Here is a 23,648-nt window from a genome sequence, read left to right on the forward strand (position 1 = left end):
TTCTTGATGGCTATATAAGGAGGCCCAAGGCGCCTAGAAGAAGCAGAAGAGGCAGAAGGCACAAGGAGGTTCAACTTTTTGCAGACCTCAGGAACTCCAGCGTTTTTCTCAAGAAGAACCAGCATTTTCAGCAAGGAGAACCAGCGTTTTCAGTTTTCAGCCATTAGCCTCGCGAGAACCCGCAACATCGGTTACAGATCCTCTCCCATTTCAGCGTGGCATTTTCAGTTTTCAGCACACACCAGCCAGCGTTGTGCAGATTCAGCCCAGATCAGCCAGCGTTTTCTGATTTCAGCCCTTGACAGTTAGCTTTTTTGCATTCTCAGCCCTTGCAGTCCTCGGCGGTAGCAGATCAGCCCGTGCCTTGCAGTAGTAGTAGATCCACATCATCGGATCTTAGCATTTTCAGATTTCAGCCTTGACATCATCCTCATCATCGTCGTCAACATCGTCATCGTCGTCGTTGTCGACATCATCGCCATCGTCAACATTGTCATCGTCAAGTACCACAGCATCTAGAAGAGTTAGCTTTTGAGCTCGATGTGTCAGTAGCATGGCAGAATCTCTATTATTGCCAAGAACTGCAAAAACATGGTTTTGGCTACCTAAAGTTCCCGGTTACCACTTCATAAAGTACCCAGTGCACAAGATGACACAATTGATAGGGATTGCTTAGAATGCCTATCACATGCTTGGAAGAAAGGCGGATGGGTATGTAGAGATTGAGAGACTTGTTTTAGGTGCTCTCAGGTCTTTTGACCAGAGGGAGGAGAAAGAACCAAAAGCTTCTTCCAAGGCATGTGATAAAGGGCAAAAGGAAGCGGTCTTGCACCGACATGCTTACAGGGGAAGAGAATACCAGAGAAGGAGAGCATGGCAGCAGGAAAATGCTGTGAGTGGGGAGGAAGATTGTACTAACCCGAAAATTGCATACCACATGAGTTGATATTATCTCAAGCTTCTGTCATGTCATTCAAGGACCAAAATGTCTCGCTAGAAGACCAATTTAATTAAACATGTTCAACTGTCAACCAGCCAAGTGAAGATTTCTTTGCGAGGTATGTCTTAGTAAGGGTCAGATTTGTCAGCATGGTGAGCACTTTGTGAAGGCTGCATTTAGAAAAACCTGGATGACAGGGAAGGAGCTTTATAAAGGAAAAGTGTGATCTAGAATAGTGTATTGTGCCTTTCATCAATGTTTTTACTGCCATTCTGAAGGGATATTTTAGTGACATTGAACGATGGAGCTGTTACTTCTTTGCAGTCATTATCAATGCTACCCTCAATGCAACACTGGCTCAATTGGTCGTTGGGTTTGAACAGCTTTCTGGTCACCAATGTTTTTCAACCTTTGAGCTTGCATTAAGGCAAAACCCCCGTAGTATAGGCGTTACTCTTGACTTGTCTACAGAGGAGGTTGATGATGTAAGTTACATGTTTTATGGATACGGCATTATTGTACTTCTGGACGTTTGTCCAAGTATATATAAGTCTTGTATCAGTTTATGTAAAAGCTTTGTTGATCCCAACTCTTTTTTCCTTCAGATCTTGACAGGTGTAAAGACAGCCATAAATGTTTTTGCTAGTTGGGGATACAATTGGCGACCATCTTACAAGAGCATGACCAATGATCAGGCAAGTTTTTGTATGTTTCAAACAAGAACATTGATTGGGTGATTATGTAATTTCTTCATATTCTTCCTTATGCAGATAATGGACCATTTTAACAGTGCAATAGATTTTTCAAGGAACACAAGCCTCAGCCTGAGCAATCCAGCGGTAACTTTGTTTTCTCGTTTTGAATGAAAGGTGTGCGGTAGTCAAACTTGGTTCTTTTTTGGAAGCTCATTGAACGTTGGGCATGATTTCAACAAAGGATCAGCGAAGCTGCTCTCAAAGAATCAGAAAAAACCCTGTGAATTTTGATTTTTTGTGATAATTTCTACACATACGTGCAAATCATTTTGTATGCAAAAGCTTTTTAAAAATTTTGAACTTTCAAGCTCAAGGGCAAAAGGGCATACTGTCTATGTGGTCAAAAATCTTCAGGGGGGTGGGGTCAGTACGCAGGAAAACAACTCTCTTAATGATTTCTCTTGTTGTACGAGTAATTGCATTGTGCGTCCTTTTCTGTTGGTGTTGGTTTTCTGATTGAGCCGAATATTTATCTGGCTGGCAGGTTCAATATTGTATAACTGAAAAAAGGCCTTGCTGTTTAACATGGTTTGGGTCCACCGCTCCTCTTGAAGCTGTTCTTGGTGGTTTCGAATATGACACGACCGGAAAAATTTCTTCTGTAATTGTTTGGAGATGCTGATTGTAAGACAGCTGTTTTAGTAATCGCAACTGAAATTCGTCTTGCATGCTGAAATCTCTTTCTGCAGATAGCTTCATTAAGGTGGGGAGCTAACAATTGGAACCAAAACCATCCCTTGTGGATGGAATACATAGCAAAGAAACTAAATGCCAGCCTCTCGGAAGAAAATCGAGTAAAGCTAGTTCTTGATTGGGAGAGTTCCATGGTTAAAGAGGTCTCTCCAATAAGATCCAATGCAGCTGGTACAAATTTCAGTTCTGGGGGTCTCTACCAAGATTTACAACTTCAGTTTACAATGTGGGTAAGTTCTCTTTCACACAACAGTTTTAGTCATGGATCTCGACCCTTAGAACAGCGCACGATATGTTTTTTCATGTGGATGATAGCGCACGCAGGATTGTTTGTTGGCACTTGGGTTGCAGTCATTGGTCACGATCCCACTTGTCAGAGATATACTTTAGAGCCTGAGTCCTTGAGGCACTCTTTTTGGGTTTGTCTATATGCGCAGCCAGTGTGGATGGCAGTTCGTTGTTTGTTGACTAGAGAGGGCATGGTTCGTGACGCGGGGGATAGTTGCCTGGCTTTGCAATTTTTGGGGTCATGCACCTTTTTAGGGCTTGCCAACAGATCCGATCTTCTTGCTTATTTTCTTCGGATATAGTTCGGGCATTCTACAGATGATTCCAGATGTAGGTTGCCACTTGAATTGCTACCATTGAGACAATTTTCACCTTGATCTGCAGCATCACGCATTGGACTAGGTGGAAGGCTCGGTGTGCCCACATTTGCGACTCACAATTGTAACAGGCTTGGGCACTCCAAGCGAGAAATCAATAGCAACACATGAACACAAACTTCAAAATCAGTGAACTTTAATAGAGAGAGAAAGTTGATATGGCACGACAGAGTTTTGCGCCTAGAAGCACTGGCCCCAAAGATTGGCACCCCTTTCAGTATTTCATTATTATTAATCACAACAGGGTACAACTCCCAAGGGTCCTCTGCTCTGAGACTTTGCATCCAGATGCTCATCAGAGTGAGGCTCTAGGGGCTCTGATAAACAGTATAAGGGATGCCTAAAAGTAGAGCCCCAAAAACAATTAGTTCAAAAGCACTTTCCCCCAAAAGCATTTGCTCACAAAAGCTAGCGTTGGAGACTCTCAAAAGCAGCCATCGCAATTTGCGAAAACCCGTACAGCCTGATATGTGGCACCAACAATGCAAAACACAGAAATCTGTACAGTCCTCCCAAGTCAACATCCGTACGATTTGCCATGTCAACATGTCATCGCACTTTACGGAAATCTCTTTCAGGGTTCAAGCTTCTGTCTTTTAGGGTTTTGGGCCCCACGATCGGTGCTTCATAAGTTCTTCAAGTTAGTCCGTTTAGTGTCTCTTGTCCACTCGGCCATTTCTCTTCCAGTTGGCCATGCCACGTCATATCTTTGTGACATTTACCCCTCTTGAGAATTGTAATCGCCCTCAATTATGCCTGCAAAAACAGCCAATGGACAGAAACTTTCTTCGATATACACCAACTCTATGTACTCATGTGCCAGACTCCACCAATCCAACATTTCTACAAAGACATTAGTCATTGATCAATCACATTCTATCGAGGATCTCAGTTACAAATTCTGATCATTGTAACCATTTAGCAATCACATCCACATCTATCACTGATCTTTTTACGGATATTCTTGGTACTATCAGATTCATGTCTTTTCATTTCACATTTCAATCAAGCAAACCATGCCCATGACCATCCCCAGAAGACAATCTATCCATCTAGCATGGAGTTCACAAACTAGCTCCACACATCGGGGGAAGTAATCACTGGGGGAAGGGAGTGCTCATGAAAGAACCGCCATGCCTCTCTCGAGTCTCTACTCAAGAACAATTGATACAAGCCTCGCTCCATCTGGGCGAAGTCACCGGGAACCAATCCGGGATTGTTTGTAAGTGATGACTCCTAAAAGAAGATCCCTCTGAAGCTGTGCTCACATCTCTCTGCACTCCTCATTATACCAACTATTCTGGGGCATGCTCCCAGAATATTGCCTCCGACCCGGATGAGTGTGTTGGTATGCCTCTGATGCTGTACCATGCAGTGTCTCAGTCAGTAAAGTGGTGCACTCTTCCATTGAGAGGCCAGGACCAGTTGTGCATAGACGGTTATAGATCTCCTGTGTATAAACCGAATCAGTCTCTGGTGTAAATGTATAACGGGTATGTGACCTGCCTCTTGATGTTTGGGATGTACTATATTGAAATGAAACAGACAATGTCAAAAGTGCATGATCCACTGCTACGCCCATTGGTCTCGCTCTCACTATGAAATCCTGTATACCAGGAATAAAGCTCGGTTGAGCCATAACATAGTCCATTGTACTGGCCCCGTGTCTGTGGAAAGCATGTGAAACCGGCTGCTCCAGGAAATCGTTGTAAGCCATTAAGTACGGCTAACCTAAGTGTAGTCGTCATCTCTGTGAGGTATCTCCCATACTTCATTGCTCTCTGTCATGTGAGCATTTGTCAAGCCCCAACTCACCCACATCTAGCTCTCTAAGCATCTCACCTAAAGTGTCGTAGAAGACTGTTTGAGAGTCGTCCGTTCGGGCGTTGAAGTCCCCTAGGAGGATGATATCACCATCCCTAGAAAACTCCCATATATCATCATCTAGTATAGAGAAAGGCGACTGTCCTCTAGATGCAGCATATACTGACGTAATGGGGGGGAAGTAACATATAGCAATGTATAGAAATCGGCTTGTGTCAGCTCTCAACCTCACCCACATGTATCTAGCATGATCATCTCTCCGTACAATATGTAGTAGTGGCTGTAACTCCTCCCTAAATAGCACTGCTACTTCTCCTGAACCTCTACTCCCATGCTCAAATCTCCCGACTGACGTGTGGGTTGTCTCCCACCACATGTGGCATAAGCTATCCACGGGCCTGATAAGTCTCTGAGAAGAAAACAATGTCCCTGTCTCTGAAACTGTCCTCAAAGGCACCAACGTCCAACCTCATAGATCCATTACAATTCCAAGTAGGCATCTTCAATGTGGTCCCATAGGTCTCACACAATCTTGTAGAGCGCCACTCTACAATCAGCATTCGACCATCTTTGTTAAAGGCCATCTTTCCCTTCTCCCTTGCCGCCGTAATCTCTGGCATTACCTCTGTCATATGCGCAAGCTGTAGAGAATGAGATCATCACCGACGAAAATACCTATCTTCTTGAGAGTAGGCCTCTTCTCAAGAATTCCTTCTTCTCTTCCAAGGAGGGGAAGCGTAGTATGAGAGCTTCTCTTTTGAACCGGGCCATCACTCTTCTTGCCCACTCTCCATGCCTTTGTGTGTGAAGGCTTGTCCACCCCCATCATGGATGTGAGGCTTGTGACCTCTTTTTCCACATTGTTTATGTCCTTGAGGCCGATTACCCTAACATGTGGAGCTCGCATCCTCCTCATTTGTTCCTGTGTGTGTGTGTGTGTGAATTTGTAAATGATTGGCATAAGCGTGATAGGACGCCAATGTGAGAAAGTTTCACACAGTACTTGCTGCAACAACTTCACCAGTCCCTCTTTCCACGATTGCGGCAAAGATTGTGTAGCCTGAGCGTTTGGGTACATGAATTTTCTTTAAAAGAAACAATACTCTCCATGTTTCTCGCTGTTGCTCTCACCTCACTGCTCCCCCCTCGTGTTGCATCTCTCCCCGCGCGTTGCCCTACCCCATCTCCTTGGCCATACCCTCCCTCTCCCTTCGTGCTGCACCCCACCCCCCTGCTCTCGCATTCGCTTTGCCCGCCCCTTCCCTGGCGAGCGCGCTACTCCCCCCCAACGTTGCCCACCCACTTCTCCGCTGTGTTTTTTCGTTTCCGCCGTCAGCCCTCCCTAGGAGCCTCTCTTGTCGTTTGGCTCGACAGTGATGCCTTATTGACATTGCTCGTCGGTGTTTACTCAGCAGGAATGCGCCCTCCCGTGTCTTCATTAGCATTAGCAGACACAGGTAGAAGCGCGTGATCCCCCATAGAGAGACTCAAATGAAGCCCCCTGGTCCAACCCACCGAGCCCACCATCCGACTTGTTTTGTCGCAACAGAGCAAGCGAGCCTCGTAGTAGAGGTGGAGCCCCTTCAGGAGACCTATGTCACCTGCAAGATTATAGGCAGTCGTCTCAGTTGAGGAGAGGTACGCGACCTTGTGCAGGCCCGCTTGCTAGCAGAGGTGGGAAAGATCATTGACATCCAGCTTCTCGGACAAGAATACTATCAGATAGAGTTTGCGCCTCCAAAGACGCTGCCATGGTTATCTCGATGAGCCCATTGGCCATGCGAGCGGTGATAGATCATTTCTGACAGTGGCTCCATGGGTTCGATCCAGCATTGGATGTTCTTGGCAAGGAGATAGACTTGCCTACTTCGGTTTGCTTCCTAAGCCTGCGGAGGGAGTACTTACCACTTCTTTCTAGGATTGATTCCATGGTCGGACACTCTCGGAGACCTGGTGCATGGTTGCTTTAGTTGCAGCCAAGGTTGTCGGTGTGCCTTCAGTTTGCGTCCTGTTTCGTGACACTCACACTCTCCTGAAGGCTGCCCTTCTACCTATGGTGAGTGGAGGATGGTTACGCCAGAGGGTTGAGTATTCAGCACTCCCCGAACCTATGCTTCATTTGCAGACACATGGGTCACTTAGTGAAGGCCTGTCCTCGTAGGAGATCTCCACCCACAGTGCATGATAGCGGCCAGCCTCCAAAGGTTGAGCATGCCCGGCAGACAGGTACCCTTGGTACCTCGACAAAGGCCAACGGTTAGCCAGCTGACGGTTGACAGCAAGTACACAGTTGCTGTCGACAGGGACGGCTCGCCACACTGCCCCCCTGGTGGCCATACTCGTGCAGCTTAGCAGCATTGGGTTCCAATAGAAAACCGTTCTGAGCCCCTCCAGTGGGGTCCCCCTGAGGAGGCCCTTGCCACTGCAGCAGCTCCACCTCCATTGCCTCCTCCCCTCCACCTCCAGACTCCTTCGCTCTGTCTCCTCCCCACTCCCTCCTACTGCCCCTCCTCGCTCCCCGGTGGGGCTCTCACTCTCATCTCCCGACCCATCCCACACTCCTCAGACACAATGGTCAGGACACACATCCGCAGCGAGACGATCTCTTGGTAGTGCTTTTGCTAGGAGTCGCATGGCTCGAGAGGGACAGGCCCACTTGAGGACGCCTCTTCTGGTCAAGACCTCTCCTTTTGCAACAATCCCTCGTGGTTTGACCAGCTTTGACATTCGTAGACAATGGGATTTTTGCGACGCTTCATTGGTGACCCTTCTTCCGACATGGAGGAAGCTTGCTTTCGAGTTCACGTCCTCTTCTTAGCAGCCCGAGGCATTGAGGCTCTGTATATAGCGGCAAGGTTTTCCTTTCTGTTGTGCAAGAGGGACCATACAAAGTGGACCTTGCATACAGTTCTTGACTGGCTCCAGGTCGAGGCTATTGAGTTCTCACACCACACAGGAAACCTGGGAGTGACACATCTGGTACGAACACTTTGGCCTTTAGCCAAGTTTAGTCTGACACACCGTCGGATGCAGCAGGTTGCAGGCACATTGTGGTACACTTGTTTGTTGACACTCAAAGCCTCCCTTGCTATGTATTTGTACATGAGGATTCTTGGACAGAGGATGTAGCCTTACGGATTGCATGCTCGACTTGGGCCTGGGTGGGATGGTCACTTCAATTGCGTTTTTCTAGAGGTCGTGCTTAAATGTGGATTACTCCCCATCCGAGTCCGCCTCTAAGAAAGTGAGGTTGGTTGCTTTTGCAACATCTATTTTCTCTCACTGACTCCATGAGGATCGTCTCATAGAATATGCAAGGATTAGGAGGACCCCATAGAGATCCATCTTCATCTGCACTCTGGACGACGAAAGAGTATGGCTTGAATCCTTTGTCGTAGCCTCCTTCGAAACTGTGTAGCTCCTCTTCTCCATCGGGGTCGTCTAGATCTCCTAGCTCCAATGCTCGGTCTATGAGAATGCCAGTAGTGCGGGTAGACCTCTCCACAGTTGGTTGTTCCTCTGTCTGTTCTTTTGGGTGTACAATATCTAGTCTAAAGAAATCTGTGATCTGTCTCTAGGGATGTCTCTCTTCAGCTCTCCTCAGTAAAGTTTCTCTATGCCTCTGTAATTCAAGTAGATATAGCCCAAGACATCTTTGATCCTCATAACTCATTACCCTAGATAGAGGCCCAAAACCTTATCTGAATAGACAGTGAAAACGTCCTCGTATCTCATAGTACACTGTGCAATGACATATGTAATGTACTTCTATCTCTGGCTCTAGATGGCATAAGTGGCATATCCTGCTATTTGCTGGTGTCCCTCTGAATCTGCCAGTCTCAATCTCGAGCTGATGCGAGGACGTGCGTATCTGGCCAATGGCACAACGCAAACCATGCGAAAGATGCGTGTCCATATAGCTAGGTTGAATCACAAACCCACCCCCCGTGAGGTGGAGAAGATGCTCTCTATAAAAAGCCATCTTTGTGCCCAACTCCTGTAACGGCTGAGAGAACGGCCCGGAACGGATGGGCGTTCCTGATGGGAGTCTGGTATCGGAACGGTGGGGGAACGGCACCAACTGAGTAAATCACCAATCAGTCAAACCATTATTAAAACTAGAGTCAAACAATTCAAATCGGCACCAAGTTAGGTTTAAAACACATACCATCCATTTTAAACAACTTCCAAACAGGATCTCCAAACAAGTTATCAAACAAAAATCTGAAAACTGCTAATATCAAACTGAAAAAACATTAACAACATTAGTCAAGCTCAAAAGTCGACAGGGCTTCCATCTTGAAATCTCCACCAAAATTAGGGTTAATTTTCTTCCATAAGGTTGTAAGCGATAGCATCATGTCCATAAGCTCTTGAATAGTTGAAACAAGCCTCGACAGACAGTATTCCTGTGGTGTTGATGATTGCCCCAAGACATAGCAATCACACTAGGTCTCCAAGGTCATTAGCTTGAGCAGAGACACCTGTTCCGAGATGTCCAAAAATTTCAAGTCGTAATTTGCTAGGGTTTCCATGGCAAGCATTTGAGGATACCCTAGAAGCTGCATCCGAAGGAAGATGTCTGAAGGTATGTAAGTTTGGGCAAAAATTTTCTTGAAAGCTTGCGAAATCCTTGTGTACGGCTTTGTAGCTATAGACTTCCACGACTTCGTGACAGTGCCTCTGAGAAAAACGGTCGCTTGAAAAAGATTTTGATGCCTCTCCTGCAAGTGATCTTGAATTTCTTTTGCCATGTAAGACATAGCGATGAAGACCGGAGTGCGCCCGATGCGCGATGGAGTAACTTCCAAGTAAACTTGGAAGCGCCAACTTGATCTGTCTCCTCTTTGGTAGGACTGGTATGCTTTCAAAAAAGCACACGCCTGAAGCTCTGACACCATTGTCATAGGGACGTGCACCACGTGCCAACGGAAAAGAGCAGATGAAACAACTTTAAGCACTTCAAATAACACCGAACTGAAAGAGATGCATGACACACGAGACGAGGAGTGGCCAAACCTTGGCGCCCCTTTTGGTATTTCTGTATATTGCTTTAACGCTGTACAACACTAATACTCCATCCTCCGCACCTCTACACGTGGGCGTGCCATAGAATGAGCCCTTGGCTCATATTTGAAGTCCTTGGTCTATGAAAAGTATACATGAAAAGCTATAAACTCAAAAGCATCTAGTCCAAAAAACCGACACTAGAAGCTGCCAACACCGAATTCGGATATTTGTAAAATTTGCCACATCAACAGTCAGCGCGAATTTGCGGCACTCTGTATAGTGCCACGTCAGCATGTCGACGCAAAATGTGGGGCGTCCCTACAGCTCTGCCACATCATTAATGAATTTGCAAGAGAGTTGGAGAGTGTGTTCTGCTTTATTTTACTGTCTTTAGGTCCCTTGGCCCCATCGGACGGGTACCGTAAGTTGGTGGGAACTCTTCTTTAAATATAGGCCACTCAGCGACACTTTGTAAGTTGGTAAAACTTCAGCTGTTGCTTCTTCTTAGGGTTTAGGTCTCTCGGTCGGGATGTGCAGGTTGGCTCCATTCTTCAGTAGCGTGACACGTCAGTAGTTTGTGACATATAGTGAGTGGGGTCGATTGTTGAGACTGGTCCTTCTCCTCTTGAGCATGTAGTATTTCTTGGTCCTTGAAAGCATATGTCTCACGTTGTTACTTGCATGTCTGAGCGTTGAAGTCTCCCTTGAGATAAGCTTCCCCAAGTGTAGAGTACTCTATAATCCCCTCCATCAAACATTTGTACGGTGACTCCCCTCCACCCTCCTCCCGGTAAGTGGTAGCGAGTTTGGAGCGTAGGGGTACAAAATGACATAGGGCGACATATATAATCTCCTCCTTTGTAATCTTTAAGTGGATCCAAATGAAACGGGCCTCTCGATCTTGTGCTATAATCTGTAACCTACTCTGCCACTCTTGTCTGAAGAGAATGACCACTCCTCGAGGTACTCCCACTTGAATTAGTGGATTCACGATAGGCCGTCTCTGTAATCTGTAACCTACTCTGCCACTCTTGTCTGAAGAGAATGACCACTCCTCGAGGTACTACTATAATCTGTAACCTACTCTGCCACTCTTGTCTGAAGAGAATGACCACTCCTCGAGGTACTCCCACTTGAATTAGTGGATTCACGATAGGCCGTCTCTGGGCTCTCTATGTCTCTCTGAGTATGACAATGTCTTGATTGCTCATCACCTTCCCTAGTCGCTCTGGATGTCTACATAGATTACCACTGCAGTGACCAGTCCCAAAATGCAATGTGAATCTACTCATGTTATGTCCCATAGGTTGGGAGTCCCTATGCGACGACCTTGTTGTTCTTTGCCATCCATGTCGATTGTGGAACTTTTCTACTCCGCTATGCTAGTGACTGTTATGTTGAGTCGGCGGGTATGTCGCATCTTCTCCTTCTCAAGTGTAGTGTGTACAAGAAGGGATTTCTTCTTCTTGGCGTCCACTTGAGCCTTTTTGTCCGCCGCCACCTTGACCTCTTTGTTCCGCTTCACTAACTCCACCCACCCTTCTTCGGTGGCCTCCGTTTTGCACGCAATGCTCTTGTTGATTGCTTCTGTAAGCTCTTCCTTGATCGCTTCTGAGTTCGCCTCGAGAATCTCACCTTCTTCACATGATGGGTGGCCTCGAGGGAGTTCATTTCTGCCTTCGCTAGGTCCATCTCTTTCTCTCTCCTTATTCCATTCCTCTATCTTTTATCCACTCTTTGAAAAAGGTCTCTTTCTCCTTGCTAGATTCTTGTATCTCCTTCATTCTTTTATCCTCATCTCGAATGTTTGTTAATGGCCCCGAATGTGGAGAGTTTGCTTGCCACATGAGAAGCCACTTTGCTTGTCATGGGGGGAGAGCGAAATGAAATGAAATGTTATGTTATTGTCCTCTGAGAGAGAGAGAGAGAGAGAGAGAGAGAGAGAGAGAGAGAGAGAGAGAGAGAGAGAGAGAGAGAGAGAGAGAGAGAGAGAGAGAGAGATTCAATTATCGTCCACGGAGGTCAGATATGACCCATGGGACCAAAAACAAACATTACAACGGTGACGTTTGTAGCAGATCGCACTGAATACATATCAGTTAAGGATTGAGGGTCCATTGGAAAGATGAAAAATGAAAAGGACAAAAACCTAAGAGGGATCAGCTGTGGGGAGAGCTGATTTGGGTTTTCGAAACTCCTGGATGATGGCTTTACCACCTCGGTAGACTGCCCATTTGCTTGTTTGCGGGCTTAATGTACTTCTTGAGCTCTTCACTTTTGCGTTTGAGTTGTTAGCAGGGGTGAGTTCTTCTGCGATAACAAAACTTGGTGTCCTTAAGAGACTTGATTGTTGGAAGAAGCTTGAGCCCGACATTCCCTACTTTCGAATTCAAGGATGGCATGTCCACTTGGTATAGGTAGGTCAGGGCCTCTCCAAGTGATACGACTTATTGCATTGTGGTCGACCTTGATCGGCTTGAGAGTTTCGTTGAGGAAGTTGATGCGTTCCGAGAAGTCGAGCTCGGTTGTTTCCCATGCTTGAGGTAGCCCACCGATGCGGATCTTGAGGGTATTTTCTGCTTGGAGTCGTTGTTCTCAAAGCTCTACTGTCACACATGTCTTCACCTTCGCAAGGGTTGCCGAGTGGGTTTCGATGGCCTTGGCTTCGACTTCTTTCACTTTATTGGTGGCGAGATCGACCATGGAATCAAATCGCGCCTCAAGCTTGCAAAGACGAGCTTTGAGGTCGTGATTTTCTTCCATGACGCGATCGAGATGTGCTTGAAGGCGTTCAATTCGGTCAAATTTGCTTGGCGCTGATAGGACAGCAGCAAGGCTTGGTCGTGTTTTCGCAAAGCTCTTCGGAGTGTTGGTTTTGGTCGTCATTCTTCCGATGCTAATCTTCTTGTTATTGAGTGCACCCACCAAACTGAAGTTTTGTGGGAGTCTCTGCTTAGTTTAGGCTGTGTATGCCTGAGAGACAGAGAACTGTGGGCTTGGGCTTGGGGATGCAAGGGTCGAAACTTGTGCAAGAATCATCCCCTGCCTGTTTAATGCAAGCCTAAATCGGGGTCGAAGCTTGTGCAAGAATCATCCCCTGCCTGTGTAATCGAAAGAAGAAGCAGGGTGCCTAAATCGGAGTCGAAGCTTGTGAAAGAATCATCCCCTGCCTGTGTAAGAGAGAGAAATGAAATGAAATGAAATGTTATATTAACGTCTTCAAAAGGCCAAAATGACCTATGAGACCAATCAGTTACAAAATAGTGAATCTAATACCATGTCTGGGTACAAAAGAACTAGAAAAGAACTAGAAGTGGAACAAAATACTACTACTACTACTACAATCTAAAACTACGTGGGTGTAGCAGCTGATACAATAGGTACCCGGTAAACTGGATGTAACAGTGTGTGAAACAAAGATGGAAGAAATGGTGAGGATCCATCCTCATCTGCACTCTGAATGTCGAGAGAGTATGGCTCGAATCTTCTGTTGTAGTCTCCGTCGATGCTGTGTAGCTCCTCTCCTCAGTCGCGGTCGTCTGTATCTCTGTAGCTCCAATGCTCGGTCGATGAGAGTGCCAGTAGTGGTCGAATGAGTGTGGGACGAGCTCTGCAGTGGTGGCTGCTCCTCTGGCTGTCCCATATCTAGTGAAAAGAAATCTGTAATGTGTCTCTGGGACTGCCTCTCTCTAGCTCTCCCCAGTAAAGTGTCTCTATACCTGTGTAACTCAAGTAGATATAGTCCAAGACATCTCTGATCCTCATAACTCATGACCCTAGATAGAGGACCAAAACCCTCTCTGAATAAGCAGTGGAAACGCCCCCGTATCTCATAGAACACTGTGCAATGACATATGTAGTGCAACTCTGTCTCTGGCTCTCTCTGGCATAATCGGCATATCCTGTTGTCTGCTGGTATCCCTCTGAATCTACCAGTCTCAATCTCGAGCTGATGTGAGGATGTGCGTATCTGACCAATGGCACAACGCAAACCATGAGACATATGTGTGTCCATGTAGCTGGGTCGAATCACAAACCCATCTCCTGTGAGGTGGAGAAGATGCTCTCTATAGAAAGCCATCTTCGTGCTCAACTCCTGAGGTGGCTCTATCCATGTCCTCCTGGTGTCGAGCTGGATCAGGTCCTGACGAATGAGTCTAGTGATCTCCACCCGTGTAAGAGACAGCGAGGGTGCCTGAAGAGAATACTGGAAAGGGGGCAACCTGTCCATGGTGAAGCCATGCGTCTGAAACCATGAAGTCATCTGTGCATACCAGCATGAAGTGTCCCCCTGTAGAGCTAACTATCTGGAAGACTCAAGGGCCAGTCTAGCATATCTGTCTCTAGTAGTATCCCATAGGCTGTGCACAAAGGACACTGATCTGGTAAGCGCCTCAATCTCCATGGGGGGGGGCAGCTAGCTCTGCTCGAATGATCGCGTGAGGTACGGAGGCCTTGGCTCTAATCAATCGGGAGATCATAGATACCAAGGGCCTCTCCATACGTCTCCAACCATCCTGGCCTACAGGAGGTCCCCATACCTGTACCCCATACATCATAGCTGAGGCTACTAAAGTATCAAAGAGCCATAACTTTGTCCGAGGTTCCTGGAACTGAACCTGCGAACACATCCTCTCCAAGCCTCCCAAGGCCGCATAAGCTCTGGTCAGTCTAGTCTCTGCTGCTCTCCCCAAAGAAAACCTCGGCCCAGTGAAGACTATCCCAAGGTAAGTGTATGCATCTGTATACTCCACAATCTCTTGACCATACGTGAAGGTCGGTGCCGATCTCCTGATCCACTGCGGTGTGGTGTTAAACACCATGACCTTGGTTTTACCAAGGTTTACAGACAATCCACTATCCTCTGCAAAACTGTGTAATGCATCCAACTGTCGCTGCATACCCTCTGGTGAGTCAGAGATCAAGACAATATCATCAGCATATAACAACAATGGGATCCACGTCCCTGCCAGCTGGGCACCTCTATCACCCTCTCTGTCAATGTAATCAGACACCTCATCAACATACATACCAATAGAGTAGGAGACAATGGGCAACCCTGTTTCACCCCGATAGTGGAGTGAACTAAGTCAGATATCCCCTCTGGGGTGCGTACATGTCCCATCACTGATCTGTACAAAGCCATAATCCCCCAAATCAACACTGTGGGCACCCCCATCTCCTGCAGTCTGCGCATCAGTCGAGCTCTCGGTACCATGTCAAATGCTTTGCGGAAATCCACAAAGCTACAATAAATCCGTCTCCCATGTGACCTGCCCTCCTCAATGATAGCTCTGAGTGTCAGAATATGGTCAAGAGTGGAGAAACCCCTCCTGAAACCTGCCTGTCCCTTTGCCCGTACACCCTCACCCTCTGCCCAGTTACTCAACTGCTGCTCAATAATGGATGCATACAATCGTGCCAGTGTGTGTCCAACCATAATAGTGCGGTAATTTCCAGGCTCTGTAGGATCACCTGCCTTGAATATAGGCACAATAGTAGACAACCTCCAAGTCTCAGGTAATCCCTCACACATGGCACGATTGAACAACACTGCAAGAACCTCCATCAGCATATCCCTAGCATGTATAAAGTGCTCCGCTACTAGACCGTCATGATCGTAAGCCCTCCTGGTCCTCATCCTGTCAATGGCTCTCTTTACCATCTCAGTGGTAAAGAAGGTGCTCGTAGGTGGACATGGCTCTGTAGGATCTGGAAGGGGATCCTGCCCAGGAACCGTATATAACGATGTCGCATACTGGCCCCACACATCAGGAGAAGTAATCACTGGGGGAGGGGAGTGCTCATGGAAGAGTCGCCATGCCTCGCCTGAGTCTCTACTCAAGAACAACTGATACAAGTCTCGCTCCATCTGGGCCAGGTAAGCTCGTTTCTTCTTTCGCACAAGGCGCCGGAAAGCAATCCGCGACTGTCTGTAGGTGATGACTCCTAAATGAAGATCCCTCTGAAGCTGGGCTCTCATCTCTCTGCACTCCTCATCATACCAACTATTCTGGGGCATGCTCCCAGAATGTCGCCTCCGATCCGGTTGAGTGTGTGGGTATGCCTCTGATGCTGCATCATGTAGTGTCTCAGTCAGTAAAGTAGTGCACTCCTCTACTGAGAGGCCTAGAGCAACTGTGCATAGACGATCCCAGATCGCCTCTGTATAAACCGAGTCAGTCTCTGGTGTAAATGTATAACGGGTGTGTGACCTGCCTCCTGATTTCTGGGCTGTACTAAACTGAAAAGATACGGACAGTGTCAAGAGAGCATGATCCACTGCTACGCCCACTGGTCTGGCTCCCACTGTGAAATCCTGAATACAAGGAATAAAGCTCGGCTGTGTCATAACATAGTCCACTGTACTGGCCCCATGTCTGTGTGGAAAGCATGTGAAGCCTGCTGCTCCAGGAAACCGCTGTAAGCCATTAAGTATGGCTAGCCCATGTGTAGTCGTCATCTCCGTGAGGTATCTCCCATACTCAGTCTGCTCTTTGTCATGTGAGCATCTGTCAAACCCCAGCTCACCCACATCCAACTCTCTAAGCATCTCATCTCAAGTGTCGTAGAAGACTGTCTGACAGTTGCCCGTTCGAGCATTGAAGTCTCCTAGGAGGATGATATCACCATCCCTAGAAAACTCCCATATATCATCATCTAGAATTGAGAAAGGCGACTGCCCTCTGGATACAGCATATACTGACGTACTGGGGGGGAAGGAACATATAGCAATATATAGAAATCGACCTGTGTCAGCTCTCAGCCTCACCCACATGTATCTAGCCTGATCATCTCTCCGTACAATATGTAGTAGTGGCTGTAGCTCCTCCCTAAACAACACCGCTACTCCTCCTGAACCTCTACTCCCATGCTCAGATCTCGTGACTGTTCTATGGGCTGTCTCTCATTTGTATCCCACCACATGTGGCAACAGTTGGCCAGGGGCCTGGTGAGTCTTTGAAAAGAAAACAATGTCCTTGTCTTTGAAACTGTCCTCAAAGGCACCAACATCCAACCTCATAGACCCATTACAATTCCAAGTCGCCATCCTCAATGTGGTCCCATAGGTCTCGCACCGTCATGTAGAGCGCCGCTCTACAATCACCACCCGACCATCTCTGTAAAAGGCCATCTTCCCCTTCTCCATTGCAGCTTGAATCTCGGGCATTACTTCTCTCATATGCGCAAGTTGTGAGAGAGTGAGGTCATCGCCTAAGAAAATACCCGTCTTCTTGAGAGTAGGTCTCTTCCTCAAGAATTCCTTCTTCTCTTCCAATGAAGGGAAGCGTAGTATGAGAGCTCTTTCCTTTGAAGATTCTCCGGGGCCCTCCCTCTTCTTGCCCACTCTCCATGCCTTTGTGTGTGAAGGCTTCTCCACCCCCATCATTGATGTGAGGCTTGTGACCTCTTTTTCCACATTGTTTATGTCCTTGAGGCCGGTTACCCTCACATGTAGAGCCCGCACCCTCCTTCTTTGTTCCTCTTCGAGGGTCATGTTGATAAGAGTGGGTGTACAAGGAGCTTCCTTACCTTTCCCTTTCTTGGCAACCTCAATCCATTTTTCGGCCTCCTCTACTTTCTTTTGCGTTTCGGATATGACCGCGGCCCATGACTTCTTCTCCTCATTGATGTTGTCAATTTCTTCTCTCAAAGAGGGCTGAAATTCCCCCTCTTCAAGCCCATTTTTTGACCGTGTTTCCAACACTTCTTTGTGGAGGTCCAAAATGCTATTCTCCAACGTGGCGATCTTGTTGAGAAGATGATCCTTCTCGTCCTTCCACCTCTTCTCCTTTTCTTCATTTTCTCGGAGGAAAACGGTCTTCGTGTTCCTCCAATCTTCCATCTCTTTTCTCCATGCTTTCATTTCCAATTCAATGATGGAAATTCGTTTGGAGTGAAGCATATATTTGAGTTTGCTTGTTGCCATAGGTGAGGTTGGGGATGACATGAGAGAGAGAGAGAGAGAGAAGAGAGGATTGATGTTTCTAAAGTGCAGAAAATGCAGCAAACCCTAAAACGCAGATCTGTCTAACAACCCCCCAAAAAAAAAAAAAAAAAAAAAAAGTTTGCGAACCCTAAAATACAGGTCGCAGGCCCCAAAAACAAGTCGCGAACCCTAAAATACAGCAGCGAACCCTAAACGAAAGCATGGTAAAGAGAGAGAGAGATGGCGTGATGAGAGAGAGAGAGAGAGAGAGAGAGAGAGAGAGAGAGAGAGAGTGCCTTTGGTATGGATGTGGGTACTCCTTTGTGCTGGCTGCTGGTCTCTTGCTTCTCCTTCCACTCCTGCTTCTCTCGATCCGAAGAAATTTGTGATCTGCCTTTGAGGCTGTAGTGATCTTTGTCTTCTCATTAGATTATCCCTGTGCCGGTGTATTTCCAGTAGGTACAAGCCTAAGCATCTTTGATCTTGGTATTGCATGACTCTATCTAGAGGTCCAAAGCCTTCTTTAAATAGGCAATGGAAACGCCCACGTATCTCATAGTATACGGTGCAATGGCATATGTAGTGTAATTTTGTCTCCGGCTCCATTCCGCATAACTTGCAAATTCTGCTCTCAGGTGGGATTCCCCTAAATCTGCTAAATTCAATTTCCAGCTGGTGTGAGGATGTACGAATCTGACCAATAGCACATCTCAAACCATGAGACAAGTGAGTATCCATGTAGCTCAGGCGAATCACAAATCCATCTTCAGATAGCTGTAGGAAGTTTTCTTTGTAGTCGGCCATCTACGTGCCCAATTCTTGTGTAGGGTCTACCCATGTCCTCTTAGTATCCAACTGTATAAGATCCTGACGGATGATTTTATTAATCTCCGTTCGTGTAATTGCCAGTGATGGAGCCTCAAGAGAGTATTGCTATGGGGGTAATCTTTCCATACTGAACCCGTGTCTCTGAAACGACGAAGACAGTTGCGCATACCAGCGTGATGTATCCCCTTTCATTGCTAACTGTCGAGAGGATTCGAGGGCCAATCTAGTATATCGGCAATTATTTGTATCCCACAAACCGTGTATAAAGGACACTGATCTGGTAAGAGCTTCAATTTCTATTGGAGGGGCAGCTAGTTCCGCTCCGATAATCGCGTGTGGTACGGAGGCCTTCGTTCTAATCATTCGGGAAATCATAGATACCAAAGCTCTCTCCATTGGCTTCCAATTATCCTGATCCACAGATGGTCCCAAATCTGGACCCCATAAAGCATATAGCCGAAGCCACCACAGTATCAAAGAGACAAAGTTTTGTTCGTAGTTCCTGAAATTGCACTTGTGAACACATCCTCTCCAACCCTCCCAAGGCCGCAGAGGCTCTGGACAATCTAGCCTCCGCTGCTTTCTTAAGAGTAAACTTCGGTCCTGCAAATACCACACCAAGGTATGTGTATGCATCTGTGTACTCTACTGTATCTTGGCCCTATGCAAATGTAGGTGCCGATCTCCTAACCCAGTGTGGTGTGGTGTTAAACACCATAACTTTGGTTTTACCCAAATTCACCGACAGTTCGTTGTCCTCCCCGAATTTATGTAATGCATCTAACTGCCTCTGCATTCCATCTGGTGATTCTGCTATCAATACAATATGATCTGTATACAACAACAAAGGGATCCATGACCCTGCAAGTTGAGCACCTCTGTCACCCTCTCTATCAATGTAATGTGATACCTCATCTATATACATACCAAATAAAGTAGGGGACAGTGGGCATCCTTGCTTTACTCCAACGGTGGAATGAACAATGTCGGAATCCCCTTCTGGAGTACGTACATAACCAGTTACTGACCCGTATAAGGTCATGATCCCCTAGATAATGTCTTTGGGGACCCCTAACTCTTGCATTCTGCGCATCAATCTGGCCCTTGGTACTGTATCAAAAGCTTTCCGAAAATCCAGAAAGCAACAATACATCCTTTTCCCGCTTGCTCTTCCTTCCTCAATAATTGCTCTGAGCGTAAGAATATGATCTAAAGTGGAATAACCACTCCTGAATCCAGCTTGTCTTGTTGCCCTTATGCCTTCATTCTCTGCCCATCTACTCAATTTTTGTTCCAGAATGGATGCATACAATCGGGTCAGTGTGTGACCCACCATAATGGTACGGTAGTTCCCGGGTATCATAGGATCCCCTGACTTGAAAATAGGTACGATAGTAGATAATTTCCAAGATTCAGGTAATTCTTCACACATGACCCGATTAAACAGACGAGCAAGGACTTCTGAAAGTAGATTCCTTGCATGGAGCAGATGTTCTGCTACTAAACCTTCATGATCATATGCTCTTCTTGTCTTCATCTTGTCAATGGCTTTTTTCACCATTTCCGTAGTAAAGAAAGTACTAGTAGCCGAGCATGGCTATAGCGGATCTGGTAATGGAGGCTGTCCAGATACCATATATAATGATGTTACATATTGACCCCAAATCTCAGGAGAAGTAATTGTCGGAGGCGATGAGTGCTCGTGAAATAAACGCCAGGCCTCATGTGAGTCCTGACTCAAGAAGAGCTGATATAAATCCTTCTCCAGTTTGGCTAAAAATGCACTTTTCTTGCGACGTACTATACGTCGTAGAGCAATCCGAGACTGCTTATATGTGATGATCCCAAGTGTAAGCTCTTTCTGGACCTGGGTTCTCGTCTCTCTGCATTCCTCGTCGTACCAACTGTTTTGAGGCATGTTCCCAGATCCTCTCTTCTGATCAGGCTGAGTATGTGGGTATGCCTCTTGTGCTGCTCCATGTAGTATTTCTGTTAGCTGAGAAGTAATCTCCTCTACAGTATATGCTGGCTCGGCTGCCCACATCCTACTATAGATCTTTTCCACATAGACTGAATTAGTCTCTGGTGTGAAAGAATATCTTGTGTGCGTCTTCTTCCTTTGTACTTGAGAGGCATTGTATTGGAAGGAGATTGATAAGGTCAAGAGAGCATGATCCACTGCAATCCCAACCTGTCTGGGTCCCACCTTAAAGTCCTCGATACTAGAAATAAAGCTTGGTGAAGTCATGACATAATCTACTGTGCTGGCCGCATGCCTGTGCGAGAAGCATGTGAATCCCCGAGATAAAGGGAAATTCTCTAGACCATTAAGTATGGCGAAACCATGTGTAGTTGCCATCTCCATGAGATGTCTCCCATATTCAGTGTGTTCTTTATCCTGTGAGTTTCTAGTAAGCCCCTCCTGTGATAAATCCACTTCTCTGAGCATTTCCTCAGAAGTATCATAGAATACTGCTTGAGAGTTGGCCGTTCTGGCATTAATGTCTCCTAAGAGAACGATGTCTCCATCTCTAGAGAACTCCCATATGTCATTATTCAATATGGAGAAAGGGGACTGTCCTGTAGGTGAGGAGTAGACTGATGTACTTGGAGGGATTGATTTGGACAGACACACAGAGAGAGAAAGAAAGAAAGAAAGAAAGATTTTTAACGTCTATGTCAGGCCGAAATCGGCCTATGAGACAAATCAAGTGTACATTGTGTGTATGTCATCCGTCTATCGGAAAGACAAATGAAACAAAATTGATACAAAACTGAACTGAATGTAGGTAGTGGAGTATCTGAGGAGGGATGGAGCTCTATCTCTAGGGGTATATGCATGTCTGTATGCTCAAGGTAGTACAATCATGAGAATGCATCAAGCTATCTAGCTCCATCCTGTACTAATGGGGGGATGTAAGATGTGGTACATGGGTGGGTCTGGTGCCAAGGCTACCCGGATGAAAGCTGTCGGGTCAGCCCTCATCTGAGCCACTCGCTCCTCAGTGGCACGGCGCTCCCGGGCTCGGATCTCCTCGATCTGTCGGTGGTGGGAGCTCGCGCCCTTGTAGCCATTGACTCGTGGTCGTCGTCTAGCTCGGTTCACCTCCGCCTGTGGGAGTGTCACTCCCCTCTGAGTGTCTGGTGAGGGGGGGGCGGAAATCCTCTGAAAGAAGTCTGTGAGCTGCGACTGTCTCCCCTCTGTCTGTGTAGCTGTGTGTGGCTGTAGTAGTGTGTCCCGGTGGCTCTGTATCTCTAGTAAGAAACGTCCGAGCTGTCTCTGATCTCGAGATTCCATGATCTCTCGGAGAGTGGGCTGTCCTCTAAATAGGGCCTCATACCTGCCTCTGATCTCAGTGTATGCTCTGCATCTACATACAAAGTGCTCCTCACTCTCCACCTCCTCTGTGCAGGCTCTGCAGATTCGCTCCTCCCTGGGAACACCAGTATGTCTCCCGATCTCAATCTCTAACCTGTGTGAAGCCACTCTCAGCTGACCAATCGCCACCCGTGAGCTATGTGGCATATATGTGTCCATGTAGCATGGTCTCTGTATGAACCCCCCAGACAATATGGTGAGAAACTGGTCTCTGTAATCTGACATCCTCGTCCCCAAGCTAGGTGCCTCCCAGACTCTCCTAGTGTATAGCTGCCACAGATCCTGTCTCAATACCAAGTTCCTCTCACTGCGAGAGAGGTGAACATATGGTGAGTGGGGGTCGTACTGGAATGGTGGTAGGCTCTCCATGTCAAGACCGTGTCCCTCAAACCATGCTCTGACCTGTGAGTACCATGCTCTCTCATGCCCACTCTCTGATAGCTGTATAGCTGCCTCAAATGCTCTACGGGTAAGTCTGTCAGGAGGTAGCTCTCTCATCCTCTGGATGAAGCAAACTGTCTGGAATAGTGCCTCTACAACCATAGGTGGTGTGGCGAGCTCGGCTCTAATAATGTCATGTGGCACTGTCTTCTTGCTGCGGAGCAAGCGTGAGATCATATATACCTGTGGTCTCTCAAGTTGTGTCCACTGGTTAGCTGTCAATCCTGGTGCCCATACCGCCGTCGAGTACATCAAGGCCGGGGTGACTAAGGTGTCGAAAAGCCACCCCTTGTGCGGGGCTCCTGAAAGTGTGCCTGGTGGCACCTCCGCTCTAGCATGGCCAGAGCTGCATATCCTCGGGTGAGCCTGTCAACAGCGGCCTGCCTCATAGTGAAGGGTCCTGGTAGGTTGGTGAATGTGATGCCAAGGTAGACATAGGAGGTGACTACATCAACCTGTCCTCCTGCTGCTGTGAAGGTGGCGGCGCTCCTCACTGCACTGGATGTGTGAAAGATCATAACCTTGGTTTTGCCAAGGTTCACAGTCAACCCCCTGTGTGTGCTGAATTCGTCCAAGGCCTCAAGATGGCGTTGCAAGCCCTCGGGTGACTCTGAAATCAACACAATATCATCAACATATAACATGATGTGGACCGGAGTACCTGCCAAGTCGCTCCCCTCTCCCCCTGCTCGCAATATGTAGTCGGAGATCTCGTCGATGTATAGCCCAAAGAGTGTCGAGGAGAGTGGGCATCCTTGCTTAACACCAATGGTGCTAGCAATGGTCTCTGAAAAACCGCCTGGGCAGCGAACCCGACCCGTCACCCTCTCATAGAGAGCATATATGGCCCAAATCATCTCTGTTGGTACCCCAATGCTGTGAAGGCGCTGGAAGAGTCTCTTGCGTGGGACTGTGTCAAAGGCCTTGCGGAAGTCCACAAAGCAGCAGTAAAGCCTCTTCTTCCGCGCCTTTGCCCCATCAATGAGGCATCGTAGAACGAAGATGTGGTCAATGGTGGAGAAAGCTCGTCTGAAACCTGCCTGGCCTGGAGCTCGTAGACCCTCGATCTCTGCGTAGCAGCTGAGCTGTGCCTCAAGTACTGCTCCATATAGCTTGGCCATCGTGTGGGCAATCATGATAGTCCTGTAGTTCCCTGGGTCCAGGGTGTCGCCAGATTTGTGGA

The 23,648-nt window shown here is 47.2% G+C and overlaps 1 protein-coding gene across 15 annotated transcripts in view; it reads left to right on the forward strand.

Moving 5' to 3' along the window:
* The window catches only part of LOC147447623 (uncharacterized), a 110,453-nt gene that overhangs the window by 37,451 nt on the left and 49,354 nt on the right, over positions 1-23,648 (forward strand). For all 15 annotated transcript variants that reach the window (XM_086523346.1, XM_086523347.1, XM_086523349.1 and 12 more), the window contains 5 exons: positions 1,265-1,425; positions 1,546-1,635; positions 1,711-1,779; positions 2,180-2,296; positions 2,385-2,618. In XM_086523346.1, coding sequence (XP_086379472.1) covers positions 1,265-1,425; positions 1,546-1,635; positions 1,711-1,779; positions 2,180-2,296; positions 2,385-2,618 — 671 coding nt within the window. The remainder of the gene's footprint in view (positions 1-1,264; positions 1,426-1,545; positions 1,636-1,710; positions 1,780-2,179; positions 2,297-2,384; positions 2,619-23,648) is intronic.

Source organism: Adiantum capillus-veneris, chromosome 11 (assembly GCF_014529385.1).
Source record: "Adiantum capillus-veneris isolate H3 chromosome 11, ASM1452938v2, whole genome shotgun sequence".
NCBI classification, from domain to species: Eukaryota; Viridiplantae; Streptophyta; class Polypodiopsida; order Polypodiales; family Pteridaceae; genus Adiantum; species Adiantum capillus-veneris.